This window comes from Lissotriton helveticus, chromosome 3_1 (genome assembly GCF_964261635.1).
Source record: "Lissotriton helveticus chromosome 3_1, aLisHel1.1, whole genome shotgun sequence".
NCBI classification, from domain to species: domain Eukaryota; kingdom Metazoa; phylum Chordata; class Amphibia; order Caudata; family Salamandridae; genus Lissotriton; species Lissotriton helveticus.
The window spans coordinates 1,019,885,978-1,019,908,282 of NC_136061.1; the positions used below are offsets into that span (position 1 = coordinate 1,019,885,978).

Here is a 22,305-nt window from a genome sequence, read left to right on the forward strand (position 1 = left end):
TGACAGATTACTCATAATCAGTGACTCAGTAACTCGTGGGTAGACAAACCTCGTCTTGTTCCAGTACACCGAGCCCTGCTTCACTGGAAGCCTGAATGGCAGCTGTAACGATTGCATTCAGTTCTCAGAAAAATAATTATACTTGAAAGCAGTCAGGAACATTTTAGATGTTGAAACAAAATGCATCCTAGCTATACATGGTAAGAACTGAGATCTGCTCGCTTTTTGACTCATTTATTTAAAGGTCAAGGCTTACAGTCATTTTTTGCTCATTTTTTCAAAGCTAACGCCATCTGTTGTCAAGGGGTTTCCTTTTCAAATGAAGTACAAAAGCATTAAAGTTGAGTGAGTATATACATATTACTATCAAGTGGCAGACGTTTAGGAGTCCATTTACCTCTGGCGGCACACATTGGGCCGTATTATGCAGTGTTGTTGTTTGTGCCGATTAGAGTCGATGACTGCAACCGCCTGCAAGGGGATGTCTGGGGTTGTCCATAGGACCCACTTTCCCCATCCAGAGGGCTGCTATGCACAGGGGTTTGCCCTATGCAAATTAGGGAATTCCTTTGCCTCTGCGCCTACGCTATATTACAGACACGGGTGCAGAGGCAAAGAAGCTTCTTTGCCTCTGCACTGATGTCTGTAATATGGCGCAGGCGCAAAGGAATTCCCTCATTTGCATAGGGCACGCCCCTGTGCAAATGAGGGAATGCCCCCTGAACGTAGCGCTGGTGCTTTAAGTGCGCCAGCTCTATTGGTAAGACTGAAGGGGACACACAAGTGTCTGCGCCCCCCCCCCCCCCCTTCTGTAATACCAAAGTGCCCCCGGGGCACTCGAAGCGGCTCAAACGCCCCTTGCATCCCCAGGGCACTTATTGTAATGCGGCTATATGATTTGTTAGTAGATGGCAAAGTGTTAGGTGTTTTAGCTGCTGGTTTCCGGTTCAGAATTAGACGGTTATGGGTGATGCCATCATTTAGCGTCTACAGTTAATTTAGGCAGTACAGGACTGTAATTTGTTAATATCAACAGTACTATTAAAAATGATTTCAAACGAATACTTAGCAGTGTTTGAAATAGGAAAGTTGACAATCTACTGTGCAATCTGAAACTGTGGTGGGGTCACCACCTTCAAAAGCCTAAATCGTATTTAGTTAATATCCTATCATTAATACTAAAGGTAGTTAGGTGCTTGGAATGGCAAGGTTGTTCAGTTAATACCATAAGGAGGCTTAGAAGTGTAGCAGAATATAGATGAAAAGAAAAATACTTTAACTGATTTATAATTTATAACTAGAAATATTGAGCACGAGTACAGTATGTTGTTCCATGCACACCTTTCTCTTGCATCCTCCAAGTTACAGCCAGAGGTATGTTGAAGTTGCTTTATTTGTCCAGCTGGTTCAGGAGTGTAGCTATTCCTCAGCCATCTCTAACGTTACTGACTTCCCTGGAATGCCAGCTTGATACAAAGGATGCAGAATGGAGGCTACCTTCACACTCCACATCCCCCAACATGGTTCTTTACATATGATATTATATACATAATATAGCCATAGAGCCAACTGAAGCAGGCTCTACCGGCCATTAAAGGCCTGCTCCAAGGTTGAAAGCCCAAGCCAACGGTGAGGGCCTTTAATAAGGGAGCGGGCCTTTAAAGGCCGCTAGAGCTCACACCAGAGCATTCTACAGCTATTAGAACATTCCTCTCCTATAGGGCAGAATGTTCTAATTGTAAAACAGAGGCCTCACGGAGCCTGAGGGTATTGAAAACCCTCGGGTTGTGCAGCCTTTTGTTCATAGCAACTACTGTGAACAAACATTACAATGTTGGAGCTCGGGGGTTTCTACCGGCCATTAGAAGCTTGGAGCACTCTGTTGTTTTTAATGGAGCTCCCAATATTCCAAAGTTGTAATAAGATCCAGAATAACAACATCTCCAAATAATATACATTTCAAACCACATTTGTAGCTTGCCTCTGCTGCCAGCCGAGGTCTCTTTCCAGCGCTCGTGGTTTATTTTTTATTAGATTGATAGTGAATAACAGAGTATAATTCACTGTTAGTCTAAAAAAATGGACAGAAAACAAGGTGGCTGGAACACAAACGCCCAAAAGAGACAGCTACCTCTGTGGTCTTAGCACTGACTTTGCTACCTCGGAGGTTAGGGGTCGCAAGGGATGTGCTAGTGGTTTCAGGGGGACAAGCCAGAGATCTTATCTGTGAACCCTGGCAACCATTAAATGACTTCCATACTAGCAAACCCATCAGAAGCGTGGCAAAGATACTGCTGCCCTTCTCATCAAAATAGCTGCATTGGCTGTATACCTTCAAACCAGATAAAACATCTATAAAACTGTAAGTACCAGCAGTAATTGGTGCACCAGTATGCATGTATGAGACACTTCTGTTTCCTTGCAATCATTATTATACAAAGAACGAAGACGTCGCCAGACTCAAAAGCAAATAGTGCATAAGATAAAAGCTTTGAGCCTAGTCGTTTCCATTCCTGCACTGAAGATTTGGGATAAAACATCCCTCCATACACAAGTCTTGCACCATCACTTCAGCAGCTCATAAAGTAGATGAAGACTAATCTCTTTAAAAAGCAGATTACCCTCCAATAATGACCCTCCTTCCTTGCCACGCCTGTGGACCTACACCACCAAGCCCTTAACGATAAAACAAATGAATTGATAAGAATGTTTGTGTCCTTACTTTAAAGACCGTTCTGCTGCTGTTGCCCACCAGAAGTACACATATAGATTTTCTAGTGGTGTTGGCAAAGCCAATCGGTCTGTCTTATAAGTAAAAATGTAAGCCACACCTGTAGGCTTTGCCTATGCTTAATATGCATTTGTTATTAGTTTTGCAACATTCGCACTTTAGTTTCTTCCTTTTGTGGTGGTCCCAATGCGAACGTTACCAGTCCTCTAACTACAGCGAAGAAAATTCAACAACTTCACGTCTGTATCAGAAACTACAGGCTCATAGTTTGGTCTCAATCAAACTACTTTGAGTTTAATTAACCCTTTGTTGCTCTTTATTGGATTTGCTGCAAGGGATTGTGAATGGATTTCATTGTCCATCTATCCACACGTGCCTTTCTTTGGTGCTGTGGATCATAACTCTTTCTTCTTGAGTCACTTGGAATGTACCTTAATGCCTAGCTCATCCTTACGTACTAACATATGCTAAATAAATCTGGTCTGTTTTCTACATGCACCTGCAAATACTTTGCTACGCTTGGCTAAGATGTACCGGGACTGAATATGTGGTATGAAAAATGATTAATCCAATCCGTTTACACATTAATTCATTTGCAGACATATGATAATTTAGGTTATTTGAAAAAAAAACTGTTTTACTGACCCTCTAGCTTGCAGTGCCAAGGGTTTGATATACCAGTACTCTTTTATTTCTCCTTAAGATTTTATGCGAAGTTGAGCGACAGCACATCAATTGTGTTTCCAGTGCTTGGTGACGTATGTGATGAAGGCAGTGGTCCGTTCGCCTTACGGCCATGAGTTCAGCTCTTGCCTCCACAGATGGGGATAATGGACAAATAGTTTCATTTTCTCAAGCACAGTCCCTAAACGGCAAACTAATGAACTGAGAAATTGCTGAAATTCTTAAGATACTGAAATACCAACTCTTTGCAAAGCAGTGAACCTGAGAGTTCATTCTTAAGTAAAGTTAGTGCTCTGGATGAGAAGTTACATTATTAAGAACCCCCCCCACCCCACGTTCCTGACTGTAATATTGTTAAGTTCTTAAAATAATTATTTTATTGTAAAAAAGTAAAAATATTATTTTGCTCTTATGGCTGGTTTGCATGTATCTCAAAGTATGCATAGGTGGAGAGATGTATTTGTTAGACTGCAACAACGACAGAGCGCCTATTTGTAGCCCTTTCCTGGTGACTTTACTCATCTGTACTTATGAGCCGATGGCATCCTGTTTAGACTTCAGTGCATCTGTGCACTGTATTTTTGTTGTTGATAATACTGTCCTGAATGAAGGCAAGCATGTTCCCAGTCTTGATCCAGCTTTTAATGCATTAATTTTCTGTATCTTTCCAGACTGCGGTTTGAACGTTCACAAACAGTGTTCCAAGATGGTGCCTAACGACTGCAAGCCGGACCTGAAGCACGTAAAGAAAGTATATAGCTGTGATCTCACAACCTTAGTGAAGGCGCACAACACCAAGCGACCTATGGTCGTGGATATGTGCATCAGAGAGATTGAATCTAGAGGTAAGGCACACTGGAGTTGATGAAGTTTACTTGGTTATTGAGTTTTTGTGGTGCTATGTGCAGCGAGCATGTTTTGGGGGCTTTAGCGTTCGGTACATTGAAACAGTCAAGTTTGATAGTTGAACATAGCAAGTAAACAACAACTGAACAAAAACTAAAATTACAGAACTGGCTCATTGACTCCTTGTAGGTGAAGAGAATAGCCCCCTTGAGCTAACCTGTATATTTTGTCTATTATTTGTTTCTGAAATCTTGGTTTTAAATGTTTTTCCTAAAGATGCTATACTCGCCTTACGGAATTTACTGTTTTAGAGCCACATTCCATCAGCACTTCTTTCCTTCTTAAAATATGTACAACTAGAGCAGAAGTAAAAAGGAAGCAGGGATGTATATTGTTGGGTGAAGCAGCTTCTGCAGTGGTTCATCTTATCTCTACAAGTACAGTCCTCCTGTTGCCATCCAGTGTTTCTGCTACATTTACCCTGGCCTTTTTGGGTATGGTACTATCTCTGAATGGAATGGGATAAGAAGATAAGGTGTCCTTGTAGTTATTAGGACTGTCTTCATGCAAGAGGTTTCTGGATCAGATGCCATGTCTGACCAGCCATTGAATGTTAATTTGAATGTTGATGGGCTCACCAGAGCAGAAGGGGTTAAAAGTGACAGTCCAGCGTATCACAACGACAAGGCACACGCGCCACTCTGACACTGATGAACACAGTAGTGGGAGGAGCTCCTTCAGCTACTTTTATAGATGGGGTTTTGCTTCATCTTTAAACGTAAAGAAAAGAAAAGAGGAGTGTGTGATGTAGGCATATTCAGTGGGTGGGCAGGACTGATTTAATGTTACCACCTCCACCCCTTCCCTCTTTATCCTAGTCCCAACCTCTCTCTACAGTATCATCTTAGTGCCACCAGGGGGCAATTTACAGTCAGTGGCGGTGTTTTAGCTAAGTATAAAATTTGAAGTAAGCAGGGGAAGAAAGTAGATATCTCTAGCCGTACTCCACTCCTTCCCCATGATAATCTAATAGCACCAGCTCAGACGACCCCAACCCTGGATAACAGCTGACAAGGGCAAGAGTCACAGTTTGAGAGGACCCTACAAACATGTTTTGACACCATGGGTATGCCAAAAACCTCTTGGTGACCTGCTGCACTGTGACTCGAGTGGCGACCTTGGAATAGGACCTTCAGGTAGTATAACAATAGTAACTTACACAACAGCAGTGGGAAGCAGGCTGGGCAGAGGTAATCACAGTCGCATATAGGTAGAGAGGAATTTCGTTGGTGGCTGCGCACACCACAGTATGCAGGACCCCCATAGTTGGTAAGGCCCCCGCCAGTGTAGCTACTGCAATGAAAACAGGCAGCAACCCACATAACACTGAAGTGGGGAGGTCCAGCAACGGAAGTATTGGAGACTCCCTGAAGAATTAAGAGTGGCCGGCTACCTCTGCTTACAAGTTCATGGCCAGGTGGGTATGAAGTTACGAGAGGGAGTATTTCCTGAAGAAATGTCCTTTGGAATAGGCCTACTCAGAGACTGCATCCGGAGCACCATCCTTGCTCCAACACCAATGACGAAAGGAATAACGGCTCTCGGGTAGTAGGACAGCTAGGAGCATGAGTTGCAGGCTGCTTGAGGTAAAAATAAGCTTATGGGGAGCTGAGTGTTAACTAAAGAATCACCTGTTGACAGATGAGTGGGGAAACAGAGCACAAAGTAGACCCAAACAGAGGACTGGTAGCCCCAGGGACCTGAATGAAGATGAGTTGACCAACCGGTGGGCAAACTGATTGATTTAAACAGCAGTTAATAACTTAAGAATAGACCTTGAAAGAACTGTGGAAAAGAGATCGGAAGAAATTTGCCACATGGGCACCTAACTGCTATCACTGGAGGAACTGTTTGAATAATTGGCCATGAAGTAAAAAAATGAAGGCTCAATAATATTAGGATACATAACCTACTGAAAGCCGTGGGAGGCCCGGATCTAACATCTGTCATACAGAGACTACTACACCACATCCATAACAGACCAGAGGCTCCTCTTATTAGTCTACTTCGCATCCACAGGACAAATGTGAGAAATTAGCGCAAAGAAAGCCTGTTGGACATTCTAACAAGGGTTATTCCTTTTATGAAAAATAATATAATATATTTTGGCTCTGGTGCCCTCAACAAACGTTATTTCCTGCATAGGCCACAAACACACAGTCAATCAAGTGGCTTGTAAAGCGCAACTACTCACCTATAAGGGTCTCAAGGCGCTGGGGAACACTCACTTCTTATCACTTGACAACGACTACACTTCAGCACAGGAGAGACCTGCAGCAGATTACTTGCTCAAATAATATCTTTTACCGATGCGGGCCTCCATCCGCATTAACTTGGACTGGAAGGAACAAAAATGCTTTGCCAATTCTGCCAAGAAGCTAGACAAATACTGTCGCTGCCTGATCAACAGTATGCAGAGCAGACAGCTGCACAACCAGGAAATATGAACCAATGACAATGGAAAGCAATGAAATGACAGAAAAACACCCGGTTACCTGAAGATATGGCAAAAGCTTAAAAGGAGTTGATAATAGAAGTGGAAAAACATTGATACCAAGACACCCTGAATGATGAAGAAGGCCTCCCTGAGACGGACTCCTGTGTGGCAAGAAAGAGTAAGTCCGGACTTGGGATAGAGGATGTTGTGGAGGAAGAGACACTGGAAGTAAACTCCCCCTTTGCCCTCAAAATATGAAGGTTGGACAGGACTTGATAAGAGAAGTGGAGAAATATTGAGGCCAAGACACACCGAATGAGGAGGAAGGCCTCCCAGAGACTGTCTCCTCTCTGGCAAGAAGATGTCCACATTTGGCATAGATGATTTAGTGGAGGAGGAAAAACATTTGCTTAAGATAAGGGGCCCACAAGACAGCCCTTCTGACATAAAAAGGTTATCTCTCCTGAGGGAAGACCTAAACTAGACAAAGGGCCATACGAATTCAATACTTACCTAAATAAAACACCAGCTCAGAATGCATTAGGGGTTTCAAAGACAGAAGATGGACAGAATAATTACAACCCTATTGATACTACAGAGGTGTGGAAAGAATTCTACTATCCACAAGTAGAAAGTTACTGATTTTTAACCAATCAATGTTGTAATCCCTTAGTTCTAGGAGGGACAAGGGAGGGTGTGAAATTGACTCTTTGTAAATGTAAATGTAAATGTCAAAGTATTTGTAGAGCCCACTGTCACCAAGCGGTTTCCTGGCGCTATTACTCATACCGCTGTGGAACCCTTCCTGGCTTTCCCTGTGAAGTGTCCACTCCTGGGCACCCCCAGGGTGAAGCCAGGTATCCTAGCGCTGTTGGGGCCGGTGTGGAGTTTAAGCAAGCTATTGCCCAGAGTTGCAGCGTGGGGCCCATGATTAGAATAGGCACCGAGGCGAGAACTGTCAGGTCCGAGGAAATTGAGCCCAAGACCCGCCGAGGCGGGAATTGAACCCTGGTCCTTGGCCAGAACTCTGCATCAGGGTATGCCGCTCTAACCATTGAGCCACACTCCTCCACTCTTTAACAGGACACAGGCAGACAAAGGAGATATTTAACCCATGCGACATAACCTCTGGATTGGAGGCAAGCAAGGGACCCCAACATAGAACAGACCGAACATCTAAAGAATGTGGATAAAATATGAAATTTTAATATTAGGAGCCTGAACTCACTACCTAAGAGGTTGGCAGTTTTGTACTTTCTCAGACATTCAGGAGTAGATCTGTGCCTCATACAAAAGACGCATCACTTGGTAGGGGGTTGCATTCTAACCTTTTTCCCATCCAACATTTCCTCGCAGCAAACGTGACACGAGTTGTGATTCTCTTTAGCAGATCGTTCACAGGGATACCTTGATCAAGGGGTTAGAATGCTGGGCATTACAATTCAATGGGAAATGAAAGAATACACCATAGTTAATCTATGCACTCCTGATATGTGCAGGGAGTCACTACTTGAAACAGCCATTTCAAAATATATGGAATATGCTAGATGAGACATTATTGTGGGGCCAGGCAGGGATTTGAACATCGTGATGGACCAAATGACAACACTTTGATAGCAGGGATTCAGCAACGCCTAGCTTTCAAGAATGGCTGACAGACATAGTTCTAATAGATATTTGGAGAGAGGTACACCTAGATGACTTAGACTATACTTACCATTCCTCAGTCCACAAGATATGTTCCTGCCTAGACCACTTCCTGAGATCTACTAGGATCAGAGGGCGACGGTATTAGCTATGGAGATATGACGCATATCAATATTAGACTATGCCCCACTCTCGCTCAGATTAGACACAGCAGCTAAAATGCCCATCTCAGTAATGTTCGTAGTGTATTTTACTAAACTTCAGAGCTTTGTCCACAGAGCATAACTGAAGTTGTCTTTTCAGTGACAAATGTATACCTGTCAACCTCTTGAATTAAAATTATGGGTCATGAAAGTCTTTAAGATGGTTATCCCATTAGGTGAATAAAAAGGTGTCCACTGGTATAGTGTGTTGAATTACTTCAAGTCCACAAACCTTCTACAATGGTGTCACAATGACTGTATGATGCCTTCAGTGATGTAATTTGAGATGTCATTAAGGATCTCATTTAACATGTCATGAGTGATGTAACATGCAAGGTTATAAGCACTCCATGCAGGGACATTAGTTATAATTAGCTCAGTGCACTTTAACTGGTGAATTTCAGATGTTATTTAGTTTTTAAGCGTTATCTTTAACCTTCTTAAAACGTTACTGTAATGTCACTTTAACCTTCGTTTCTAGTGTTAAATGTCTCCATCATCCACCTAGAGACTATTTCTTTTACGTCCACAGATTAGCCTCCTATTTTTGTTAGAAATTACCATTCGCCTTTTAATTTGATTATATTGATTTTGGACTAGTAGTGACCTTTTTGAGGCATTTGAGGTTTAATCTGATACCGCCTTGTTATCAGCACATCAGACAAGAGGGAGATGGTTCATTTTTTCTGGAAAAGATCTGGCTTTCTGCAACTCGAAGCCCAAATCACCAGTATATAGAGTGAATAGTAGGAGTGCAACAGCACACCCTTTTCAGACCCCTAAAGAGCGTGCCTATATAGTCCCAGTCCAATTAGGATGACAGTTGAGTGAGTGGCTCATGTACAGATTGTATAATCACCAAGCTCATACTATGACCTATTCTGGGTTGCCTATTTCCTGATTGTATGTATAATCACCGAGCCCAGACTATAACCTAATGGTGTCAACACAACAACTACACACCAATTATATGGGGCGAGAGCACACACACAATCAAATGCACACATGGAAAGCACACAGATACTCAAAAAGGATGCACATGGGTTATAAATGTGGGTTTATGCAGAGTGCATCCTCAAAGATCGCACAACGCCTGTCCAGGAATGCATATCACAAGAAGCGTCATAAATGGTGGTGTATGTCCTCATGACAGGTACCTATAAAAGCCTCACATAAGTATGCAGCATTGGGGCCTCATATAAGTATGCAGTATTGGGGTTTGGAAGAAATTCAAGCACTTGCACCATCCAGTAGAACCCAGCCATGATTGACATTGCTGACATTATGACCCCATATTCCCATGCAAATTTGAGTCTAATGTGGTCATGAGAATGAGTGGTTGAATAAGGCAAAGTATCCCCCTTAGTTAATACATTTGTCACTACCCAGCTCCAATCTTCACTTTTTCCACTTCCCTTTAAAATACCTTCTTCATGACATTGGCTGCCTGTAACTCTGTCCCACGATTACCCCTTCTAAGGTAAATGGTGAAGTATCACCTTGCTCATCACTAAAGGTGGCAGTACTTTTATCCCTTCTTGTGTTACTACTTGCTGGCTACCAACCATGTTTGGTAGGAGAAAAGTGAACAGAAGTTACAGTAGTGTAACACCCCTAAAATGGAGAACAGGCAGATCTGTCCACCTTTTGGTTTTGTCCTAGTCGCCAATCACAGAGCTGTAGTGTCCAACTCTCTAAATCCTCTTTATAACCCTGCCTTTCTTACAGAATAGGGAAGGGCTTAATGTAGTTAGAATATGCTAACTCTGGCAAACAGTGGTCTGGAAATAAAAGGTACAGTAGTACAGAGATACTTATAGATTCATCTCAGTGTGTTTGGGTGGAGCCAGTTGTCTTGTTCGCCTAGATAAACTAAGAAGGAGGGATTCTTTTTTGTCAGCCCATCCAAGGTACTCTGTTTCAGATATGGTCAAGTGTCCATGAAGGAACCTAGAAACTGAATGTGTTTTCCTTAGCAAGCCTTTCTATTACATAAGTAAAGAAAATAGTGATCATTCTATAGACCGGATTTTATTGTCTTTGAGGTTTAAAACCTGTTTTTGATTAAAGTTATGTAGGTGGGCCGAGATCATTCTGCATTTCCTTATTAATTCATTCAGATGCTACATCCAAAAACTTCATTTACATGACTTGTGTTTCTTGTTTAAATAGCTCTTTATTTGTGTTTACATTTTTTATTACAACTACAAAGCACATTCATATGACCGAAAAAAGTATGACGGAAACAACATCAAGAAGTATATCCTGCCTCAAATGACTTATGTTTCTTAAGAATTTACAAAATATACACAGTCCTGCATGTCTGAATGAATCGTGGAAATAAAGGAAAATGCTATTATGTTTTGAAATCTGATAAATGTATTATTCTTATAACAGGCCTCCAGTCTGAAGGTCTCTACAGAGTTTCAGGATTTAGTGATCTTATTGAAGATGTCAAAATGGCTTTTGACAGAGGTATGTTTTCACCAAAGTTACTGTTCATTTGTGATTGTTTTGAATGTAAAACCCAATTCACATTGTTAATTAAGGTATTTAATTTACATTTTGATGATGAGAACTGAGCAATTAATCTGTAAAAGTGTAGAGTCAAGTCAGAACTGCACAAGACGTGGTCAGCGTTTGTAACCTATTGGGTGCTTTTTTCCACTGAGTTAAGATTTTGGTCCACAAACTGAAGACCTATGAATGATTAAGGCGCAATGTAATCAAGAACATCTTGTATTTACTTTCAGTGAATTTGTTGGGACTAATTCAAAAATAAGACTCACACATTTTCAAAGACCTCAACCAACTTGTATATTACTCAGGCAGTTAGAGTCCATGATCTTTCTCAAGGATGCAGGCAAGAAAATTATTTCTTTAGTGTGCAAATAATGTGCTATTAAAAATAAACAGTTGTAAAGTAAAGAAACACTCTAACACACTAGCCTGATTCTCTATCCCAGGTTTCTTGCTTTACTGTGGTTAGTCATAAGTTATTGAGATATGAGTTACAGTTGTGGTTTTTGGACAAGAAGAGATAATCCATCAGTGGTATTGCTGTATGAATGCATTTTTAAGGAGTTGGTCTTTATGTTCATGTTTCCGAGATTAAGTCCGTGATCCCCATGTTTTAGATATAAGGACAGAATCTTCAGAAAAATGTATTTCGGTGCTCAGTAGTTCTCCCTTCAGAGTGTTAGTGATATGATGACTTGGGTATCCACAAGCTGCTTGTGCAATTGCAATGGACACAGTCTACTTGTGATGTAATTTGGAATGGACAAGCCCTTTTCTGGTGTACCCAGGAATGTAGTAGTTGTTTTACTGACGAGAAGGAACACTATCAAACTCTTGGTTTTGGAAATTTCATGACCAGTGAGTATTGGATAAAGAATACCCAGGTATGATGAAAGATACAATTTCTTTCCATTACTCAACGTCATGACATCAAAAGACTTTTGATTGAAGGATCAGTTCCAATTGTGGCAAATACAAGGCCAAATTAATATGCAACTAAAGTTTTATGAATTTTAAATGGTACTATTGCATTTAGCTAAGCAAAGTATTAACATCTGAAAATAGCTCTCATTTATGTGAGCACAGAAATCAATTAGTCAAGACCACTTAACATCCAGGAGTAAATAGTCAAAAATTGCTTTCTATCGTAAGGGATTACTGAGGCAGACCTCTAAAAGATGCGTGGTCTGCCTGTGGCACGCATCTCTGTAGCAAGTGTATTCACCCTGGCCTCCATCATACTAGCAATTAAGTATGCACATCTTAAGATATCCACAAGAGTGAAGTACTGTTGCTTGCTTCACTTAGATTTGAAATAGGGTTTCTTAGTGCATGGGTTTGCTTCATGCATACATAATGGTGATACAAAGAAAAACCAAAGGTGGTGATGGACGGAGCGTTGACAATACAAACACTCACCCCCAGTCAACTGATCTGGGTTTAATCCATCACCGTTCTTTAGCTCACTCCGCCACCCCAGTTCAGACATGGCCATATGCAAATCAGTCTGACCCTGTGCCTCATGGGAACAGTCCAGCCCGAACTGCCAAGCCATGTCTTCCCTGGACCGGAATCAAGCTTCCCAGGACCGGTTTCTGGCATTACAGCAGTCTTCAGCCGGGCTTGCTTGACTCCAGTGGCAAAGTGAGCAAGGGACTCACGTCTGAGCATACCCTGCCAACTTAGGGCGAACAAAGAAAAACCAAAGGTGGTGATGGACGGAGCGTTGACCATACAAACACTCACCCCCAGTCAACTGATCTGGGTTTAATCCATCATAGTTCTTTAGCTCACTCCGCCACCCCAGTTCAGACATGGCCATATGCAAATCAGTCTGACCCTGTGCCTCATGGGAACAGTCCAGCCCGAACTGCCAAGCCATGTCTTCCCTGGACCGAAATCAAGCTTCTCAGGACCGGTTTCTGGCATTACAGCCGTCTTCAGCCGGGCTTGCTTGACTCCAGTGGCAAAGTGAGCAAGGGACTCACGTCTGAGCATACCCTGCCAACTTAGGGCGAACAAAGAAAAACCAAAGGTGGTGATGGATGGAGCGTTGACAATACAAACACTCACCGCCAGTCAACTGATCTGGGTTTAATCCATCACCGTTCTTTAGCTCACTCCGCCACCCCAGTTCAGACATGGCATATGCAAATCAGTCTGACCCTGTTCCTCATGAGAACAGTCCAGCCCGAACTGCCAAGCCATGTCTTCCCTGGACCGGAATCAAGCTTCCCAGGACTGGTTTCTGGCATTACAGCCGTCTTCAGCCGGGCTTGCTTGACTCCAGTGGCAAAGTGAGCAAGGGACTCACGTCTGAGGATACCCTGCCAACTTAGGGCGAACAATGAAAAACCAAAGGTGGTGATGGACGGAGCGTTGACAATACAAACACTCACCCCCAGTCTGGGGTGGCGGAGTGAGCTAAAGAACGGTGATGGATTAAACCCAGATCAGTTGACTGGGGGCGAGTGTTTGTATTGTCAACGCTCCGTCCATCACCACCTTTGGTTTTTCTACATAATGGTGATAGTCAATTAGACCCACATGACCCACACGGCAAACTCTACTTTTAGTGTAAAGTAAAGTCCACTTAGTCAAAGCTGATCAGATTATTCTTCTTTTGCAATCTGGGGGAATGTGGACAGTTTATATTAAAACAGTCCCCTAAATTGTGAATCTGAATCTACAGCCGAAAATGAAATGATGGCTGACTTTGCTGACCCTAACAATGTATTTTTCACTGATATAATCACAACAATGAGCTCATTGAACAATTCAATGGTTATGCGACCTGATAGATTAGTCACTATTTCACTGAAATTTAACCAAGACTAGTGGGTCACAATATGGAAGCTAGTGTTTGACACTTTAGTTCTCTCTCTTGAACCCTTCTCAAACTTGATTGCTCTCATTATCAAGCATTGGTAATGCATTGGTTTCGCCGATGTAATAAATAAAGAGCTGTTTTCATCATTCATGATCTGGAGAAGCGAATAGCTCCTTGACAGATAACACTGGAGTGGGGAGGATGTGGTGTAGTAGCCAGAGCTGCTGACTCGAGAGCTGGGGATCGCGGTTCGAGGCTCGGCGGCTGCGCGCAACATCCCGTGATTTGATGCCAATCACTTAATCTCTCCGGGTGATACATTGTTATATAAATGTGCTGCAAGAGTAAAAGGTAAAACTTTATGAAAATATAGTTTTACCAAAGCCGATGTTAACAGTATTTCGGCGGCGTGAAACTGATAAGACAGAACAATCTGCTACAGCCAATAAAAATTAAGGAAACGTAAGTGGCACGCACAGGAACCAATGAGAAGCCAGAAAAGAGAGGAGGTGGGATGCGAGTCCCTTTTAAGTTCATATTAAAAACAATAGATTTCTAAAGCACAGCTCAAGCGCTGTACAGGCGAAACCTAAAAAGTGGAACATTAGCTGAACCGTATCACCACAAACGTTTTGCTGTCCTAGCATATCAAAATAGAAGAAAAGTGTGGGGAAAATGTGCGGTCTTGCATGCTTGCAAATATATACCAGATTTGGATTGGTCTATACGATACAGTTTACACCATATTGAATGTTAGCACAGGGAATATCCAGAGGTAAAGGGTTCTACACTTTGGGGTGTAATCTTGCACAAAGGCATCGTGGAATTACTGTTTATGAATGGGCATTATGTATCCAATCATTTTATATGGCCTGATGAGTCCGCTCAGGAATGGAAGAGAAACAAACCCTAATAATGATCATGACTCATAAACCCATAGTGTATGCTCTGATGGGTGAACTGTGGAGCAACAGAGGAGCAACCATTATATGAGCAGTCTTGGTATATATCTGAGGAGCCCACTCAGGCGTGGCAGGGAACAATCCATAGGGTTGGGCGTTCTACCTCCAGCCATATTAAATGCTCTGATGGGTCCATTGAGGAGCAACACATGGGAATGGGTATATACAAACTGCCATTCTACATGGTATAAGGACTCACCCAAGGATGCCAGAAGAGCCACACACGAGACAGGGCACTACACAAACAGCCATGCTGTATAGTCAGAGGAGTCTGTCCAGGCGTGGCAGAGGAGGAACTCATTGAAATATGTAGTAAACATAATTAAGGATATGCTTACTGGCATCACATAAAAAGTAGAAGGATGCAAAGCCCATAGAAACTGGTATTGTACAACCTGAGATGCTATATGACCTGAAACGTGCTTCCTACATCCACCTCCCCACCAGGTAAAGCAGGCAGCAACCAAAAGAAATGGGCATTCTACAATTACCTGAAATATATCTGCTATGAAGAGTCCACCTTCATGTGAAAAAGCAGCCACAGAAATCGATTAACCACATATATTTGGATCTCTAGACACCACCCAGCAATGGTGATAACTCAGTCATCTGCATGGATGAGATTAAGGAACCAAAAGAGAGGGTGTTAATCATGGATTCTCTTGAAGGAATACATTTAGGATAGAGATCATGAGAGGGAATTGTAGGGGTAATGTTAAAGCAAGGCTGGAGGAAGGGCAGAATAGGCCAGAGGTTCTAGCCCTAGGCCTTTTTGGACTTTCAGGCCCAAACTGGCAAGAATCCACATACATTTCTCCACACTTCACTTAGATACCCAGGTTGGATGCTCTGGTATAAGAGTTTAAGTTGAATTAGAGGATGACTACCAGTGAGAGTGACTGGTAGTGGAGGGCCTACTCACCAGAAATTGGGAAAAGTGTGGATCCAGCGGGGTCGCTGCATTTTTGGTGATGCTCTAGGAGGTGGTCAGGCAATGAACGCAATTGATGGGGGAGAATAATATAAACGTGTACCTACAAGTAAACAAATCCAAAGCTGCACCCAGCGAGATAGGAAATTAGAAAGCACAAAGCCATGGCCATCCAGGACATAGTAACAAAATACATTATTGCACACTGGAAAATGTATATACTGAACACATGCAGTTTTTTTATTAATCTGTTAAATCTGCGCTGAAGCAGTTACCATGATGTGGCATTAGCCCTAACAGTGTCTCTGGTTGCAGTGCTTCTGTGGCTTTTTAAACTTCTTTCTCTTGCTCAGAGCGCATGGGGAAAATGTTGTACTTGGCCGAGAGGATGAGTGGGAGTGAGGGAGAGCTGTCAGACCACATGACATTGAGGACCAATGCGGTCGCTGCAGTTAATTTGACTTTGGTGTGGATTGGATACTGCTACTCACACTGCACTTGGAAGTAGATACCTGTGGTCACCAAGGATGTTCTTCGAACCAAAGGTGTCATCGCTGATCACGAAGTTTAATGAGCGCATTGGGCTAAAAGCTTGTAGTTGAGACAGATGGAATAATAGGCTTCTAAGACCTAACATGCCTTCTTGAAGTAGACACTCGGCTGCCTCCCAGCCTGATTATTCTGAAATAATAGGTAACTGGTTTGTGTTCATTGAGCTGGAACTGCAATTTTACCCTGCAATTGTGTCCCCAAAAGAGTGCCTAATTTCTTTGTTTTATTGGACACTGACAGAAATTCGCAGAACAAGGCAGGTAGCTATATTTTTACAGTTTGTCTCCCTTTTAGGCCAGCCTGTGCCTAGCACTGAATATACGCCATCTTGCTTTCATCGAAAAACAATTGAAATGAAAGCATTGCTGTAGAGTTTCGAAGCTTTCTTTTTCCCTGATATGTGGGTTAAGTTATAAAGTTATGCATCAAAACGAATGTGTACAATTGTGTTTGCTGACTTTTTCTACCACGAATAGATTTACTAAACGTCCTGGATGCGTAACTCGAAATTTTCAATATGCACATAATATTTTCATATACAAACAGTACATTGGCCTACAAAACTGCCAACTTTTTAATACCATTAACTTGAAATATTTATATTCGATTAGAAACCATAATAAATATGGGGTTATAATTTTTAACCTAGTTGTTCGTCTGCAACAAGGAAGGTACATTCACTGCGATTAATGGTAGAGATGTGATCAACTGAACAACTTCAGAGCCATTATTGGGTCTAGTGGCTGATTGTGAACAAATCTCATTATGTCTCTGTCTCAAAGTGGGGGAATTTGTACTATATTTTACAATTTCATAAGTAGGAGTAATGTAGTAAAATACAATGATTGTTTCTGATGCTATCTTATTACATATTGTGAACTTCCCCGTTTCACATCCTTGTTTATTACAACCTGGTTTGAATGCCTCCGCCCTCCCTCTTCAATAAAGAAATACATTAAAAAAATATGTATATTTGGGAATGTCGCATCAACAGTGCTGTCCTTTGTACAGCATCGTGTGTTTCAGGTGTTCCTGCTGCAATGCAAATGTTCTCTGTGAAGCCCTTCTCTGTCCCTAGGAGTCGATTTTTGTGCTACATCAAATAGCCAATCTACAATTTATTTTGATTCCTGGTCTTATAAGATAATGGTTTCCTGGTCAAAGATCATTGATCAAATGAACACATTATTTATGTCGAAGATTATAAAGTGGCTGACAAAGCTGGCTGCATAGAAAACACGTGATAACACCAATTTACTAATATATTTATGCCTCGGCGGTTAAGCTTTGCTTAATTGCAATCTGTTTTTGTTAGCCTAGAGGCAGGTGCCACTACGTAGACGCAGATGTGCTGTTCTTATGAATATGTAATTTGAAAAGTATTCTTTAAGGAGCTAATTACCTTCTTCTTATAATTTAGATGGAGAAAAAGCTGACATTTCAATGAATGTTTATGAAGATATCAATATTATAACAGGTGCTCTTAAACTGTACTTCAGGGATTTGCCAATTCCCCTCATTACGTATGACGCCTACCCCAAATTCATAGAATCTGCAAGTAAGTATGAACCAGATGCATGCATATCATTTTGTGTGTGAGTTTAATGCTAATGTCTTTGTCTTGCAGAAGCTTGTTTTTCCATACACAAATTACTAAGCTAATTTTTTCAACATATTTCTGATTGCCTGCATTTATTCATGTTTGGCCACTGTGACTTATTTTGATACTGGTCATTTTGAGCGATGATAGAGCGCATTAGTTGAGATTTCTATTGGCGTTTGTGAGCTTGTTGTAATCTTTTTTCTATATCACAACCTCGTGAAGTCGGAAGCACTGCGAGAGACAAATGAAAAACAATTGAATTGAGATATGCTTTCATGGGAACAGCTGGTCTGGGTTTGTTCAAAGACTGATTTTATTGAGCGTTATCTGCGGGGTGATTGTAAAGTTAGGTGAAAGCAGAGGAGAAAGTCTTCTGAGTCAAGCCTATGGTGCATATCTCTTGTGAGCATGCTGCCTGCCTCTGCAACCGGAATATGTTCTAAATAGGGTGGATTATTGCTGCGGTGGAGCCGAGGAATGTTTTTGGGAGGGGAGGTGTGGGGGAGGAGGCAGTTGGCCACTGCCTCCCTCTACTGGTCATTCTTTTACATTCCGATCTATTTTTGTGTTTCGTGTGTGTGTGTGTTTTTAATAAATATGTTAAGTGACACCACTAAGGGTCCGATGCTTCTTTCTTCAGTGCTCAGATGTACTCACACTGTACTGATTTGCAGCGTGGTCTGCGCCTACTAAAGAAAGCAGGCCTTGTCCTAGCGTTATATCATTTCTGTTTGAGCCCAGCGCAGGTTCTGTCAAACTACATGTGCCTAGAAGCCTCAGCAGAGGCTGCCATATCCGAAAAGACCCAGGCGAAGGCCGGGAGGTGGGCGGTGAGCTGAGGCAGTGACTGGACCGGGAAGTAGAAACGAAAGTGATTGCTTTCCATGGGGTGGCCCTGGCACCGAGGCCTGCCCAGCTGCATCGTGCCTACCGCGGGACGTGTCCAGTCAGTGGCCCCACAAGACAAGGGAAGGAATAGTAATGTTCCACTTACTGGCTGCCTAGTGCCTGGACATGCTTCGTAACTCGCACCGTGCCAAGACCAGGCTGTTTGCCCTCTTTTGTAGCTGTTCCAGCCAGCAGGAAGCCCCAAGGATTATAGAGCTCCGACAGAGGGTACCATTCTGTATTTTAACAGAAGGCCCTTGTTTTATTATTCCGTTTAGGTTGTTAGCTTTTCATTGAAAAGCGAAGAATAATTAAAAGCTATTTACTGCTTACTCCCTAAAAAGTGCAGAGATTACGATTGATAAAGTTGTATGTGTGCTCTGTAGGTCACTGGCCAGTCCTGCGCGATAGCTCTGTGGATCGATATACTGATAAAACAATTGCATTCCCAACTTACTTAGAGATGTACAGAGCACAAAACTTGTTATGAACCATTAAAGCACTGTACAAGAGCACTAAACCAATAGAGCTTAATAATACGGATGGAGGCTGCTCAGGAAGCAGAGGTATAGCCCTTGAATGAGGCATAGGACAAGGAGGTATAGGCACAGAGAGAGGTGAGCTGAAGAAGCACAGGTGAAGTGCTTCTTGCATCTGCGCATGCATGAGGTTAAGGTACGGAGGGTTGACATGAAAAGTAAGCGGAATAAACTAGGCGTGATCTCTTTGGGGAGCATGAGTAACCATGCAGATCTTTAATGGAAAGATGTAGTTGTCTAAGGGAAGAATTTGGAGAATGAGGAATTACTTAGACACCTCCCAGGCAAAAGAATCCATTCTGAATGCAAATAATTGTTCCTTTGATGAATGCTACTCTGACTCAATCCCAGTTACCACCTTAGGGGATGCGATGAAAGCCACACGCGTAATAAGCATAATGTCCAATAAAAACCAAAATATTGACTTCTAAACTTAACTCTCTAACACGGCGGATCAAAAACACTAGAACCGTCATTTGTAAGAACTCGAGATTAAACCACTTAATATGACTGTAACAAGGCGCTTTGTGAAAAGGCACGTAAACCGGTTAATCAAAAGCCAAATCCATTATCAAGCATAATAAAGCTGGTAGAGCACTGACCAGTTACCTCAAATATAAGAACAATAGGTCTGCTATTACAGCCATAAGGCACAAATAGGGTAAAGTCGACCTTGGCACGCAAAAAACACTGCTTCTTAAAGACTTATGTTTGCATATGTTCTCATTGTTTACTTACTTGTTTGTAACCTAAGACCAAGTACTACTATTATATTAAGTATACTGTCATACAATGACTGGACCCATAGAGGTACCATATACCCTTTTTCGTGTCTTTAATCCGTATGCTTATGTGATTCTATATTGAAAATCAATGAAAACTGGTTTTAAAAAAAAGAGAGAAAGAGAAGGGCTAGAGAAAGAAGGAAGTATTTTAGGCTGTGATGAATGATATACTTGAAATGAGATACTATTGGATGAATTGAAAAGAAAAATGTATTTGGCAATTGAAACCCGTGAGATCACCCAAAAAAATTCAACCTTGACAGAAAAAATATCCTAAGAACCTTCCAGTACTTTTCAAGTGACCTTCCCAACTCCAAAAAACTAGCGATATTGAGGAGTGCCAATACTATCTGGCTAGTATGAACCTGCGCGCACCAGGTAAGGAGGAAATTATTGAATTAAACAAATGGATTCTGAGCACATAAATGTCCTCAGCCATCCATTCTCTCAAAAATGGTGAAGGTTCGAGGCCCTGACTGCTTTCCTGCGTAATTTTACAGTACCTGCCAGGAAATACTACTCCTACGCCTAACAAAATCTTTTCGCCCACTTTTCGAATTCTGGAGAGATAAAGGGAACAGCTTCAGAAGCGGCTTTAACCCCATTGCTGCTGGCGACGTCCAACGGACGTCGCATGCACTACCTCTGTAGTGCTGCGCACGTCCGTTTGACGTCGCGGCCCCGCCCGCGCAATAGAACGTTCCGCACTAGCACGGAACGTTCAGCGCAGGTAACGGGTTAATAGTTATACATAAAGAAGGGAAAAATTAGTTGGAAACTAAACATTATAGGCCAATATCACTTCTGAATGTAGATTGTAAAATGTATGCTAAAATCTTGGCAATGTGTTTAGAAAAAGTTCTATCTAAACTCATTCACGTTTTATTAAAGGATGTCTTGCATTGGACGACATTAGACTATCCTCTCATGTTTTAGAGAAGGCTTAGTTACTTACTACCGCACCAATGGCCCTGGCCTAGACTCAAGTAAGTCCTTTGATAAGGTCACGTCTACCTTCTTGCTTACAGTGAAAATTTGCAGTTGGCTCAGAATTTGAACAGATGGTAATAGCCTTATACTCTCATCCATCAGCACACATTAAAATTAACGGGAACAATTTAAAAAACTTTAATTTAGCTCCAGGAACAAGATATAGATGTACTTTATCCCTTCCCTTTATCTCTTGATATTGAGCTCTTACTTTATAATATATGGTTCACTAATTGGATCAAAGGTATCCCTTTTGACTTAAGACCTCAAAAACTAGCAGCAAATGCAGACGACATCCTAATTTTTATGGAGAAAGCACTAGCCCAGAAATACTGAAACTAATTAACAAATATGCAGCAGTCTAAGGTTACTCTCTCAAACACAACAAAACAGAAATGTTCCCAAGAAATAACTGAAGTTACCCAATAATTATTGGTGCAACTGGACTCAAACTGCAATTTAAGTGGGGGGTTTTTATATGTTTTTGTTTATTTTGTTTTATTTCATATGCATGTCCTTACATTATTCTTTTTTATCCAATGGAAAAAAAAATGTCAAAGTCATGATGTTGTATGTTGATGCTATGGAAGCCTCTGGGTTACAGAGCTCTGTTATTTCCGCTTTTGACCAAAAAAAATGTTTTTAAAAAAAAACTGCAATTTAAGCAGCTAAAATACTTGGCAATAGATTTCAAGCATAACCATGCAGATACAAAAGTCCACACTGAAAAATGGCAAACTACAAAAATCTTTTAGAATCATGGTCACCTAAATTTATTATGTGGTGGTGCAGAACCGAATGCGTTAAAACAGTGATATCCACCCATATTAACTTTATCTCTAGGATGATCCCTTTTTCCTTTCCGCAAATGTCTACAAGACAGTAGATCAATTAATCTCAGGATACCGCTGCAAAAAATAAGAAAGCTAAAATTGCACCCAAACGGCTAAAATGTAGATAAATCCAAAAGGGGATTACATTTGCCCAAACGTCTATAATTACCAAACAGCATTTTTGCTGAGGAAAGCTAGTTGGTTGTTCCCTCCTCATTTATCTACAGTCCGGTCATGGTTGGAAATAGAAATAATTATAATAAC

General features: G+C 41.7%; 1 protein-coding gene across 1 annotated transcript in view; it reads left to right on the forward strand.

Moving 5' to 3' along the window:
• Positions 1-22,305, forward strand: part of CHN1 (chimerin 1) — a 407,318-nt gene that overhangs the window by 378,194 nt on the left and 6,819 nt on the right. The window contains exons 9-11 of the mRNA XM_078681533.1: positions 4,087-4,260; positions 11,006-11,083; positions 17,824-17,961. Of these exons, the coding sequence (XP_078537659.1) occupies positions 4,087-4,260; positions 11,006-11,083; positions 17,824-17,961 (390 nt within the window). The remainder of the gene's footprint in view (positions 1-4,086; positions 4,261-11,005; positions 11,084-17,823; positions 17,962-22,305) is intronic.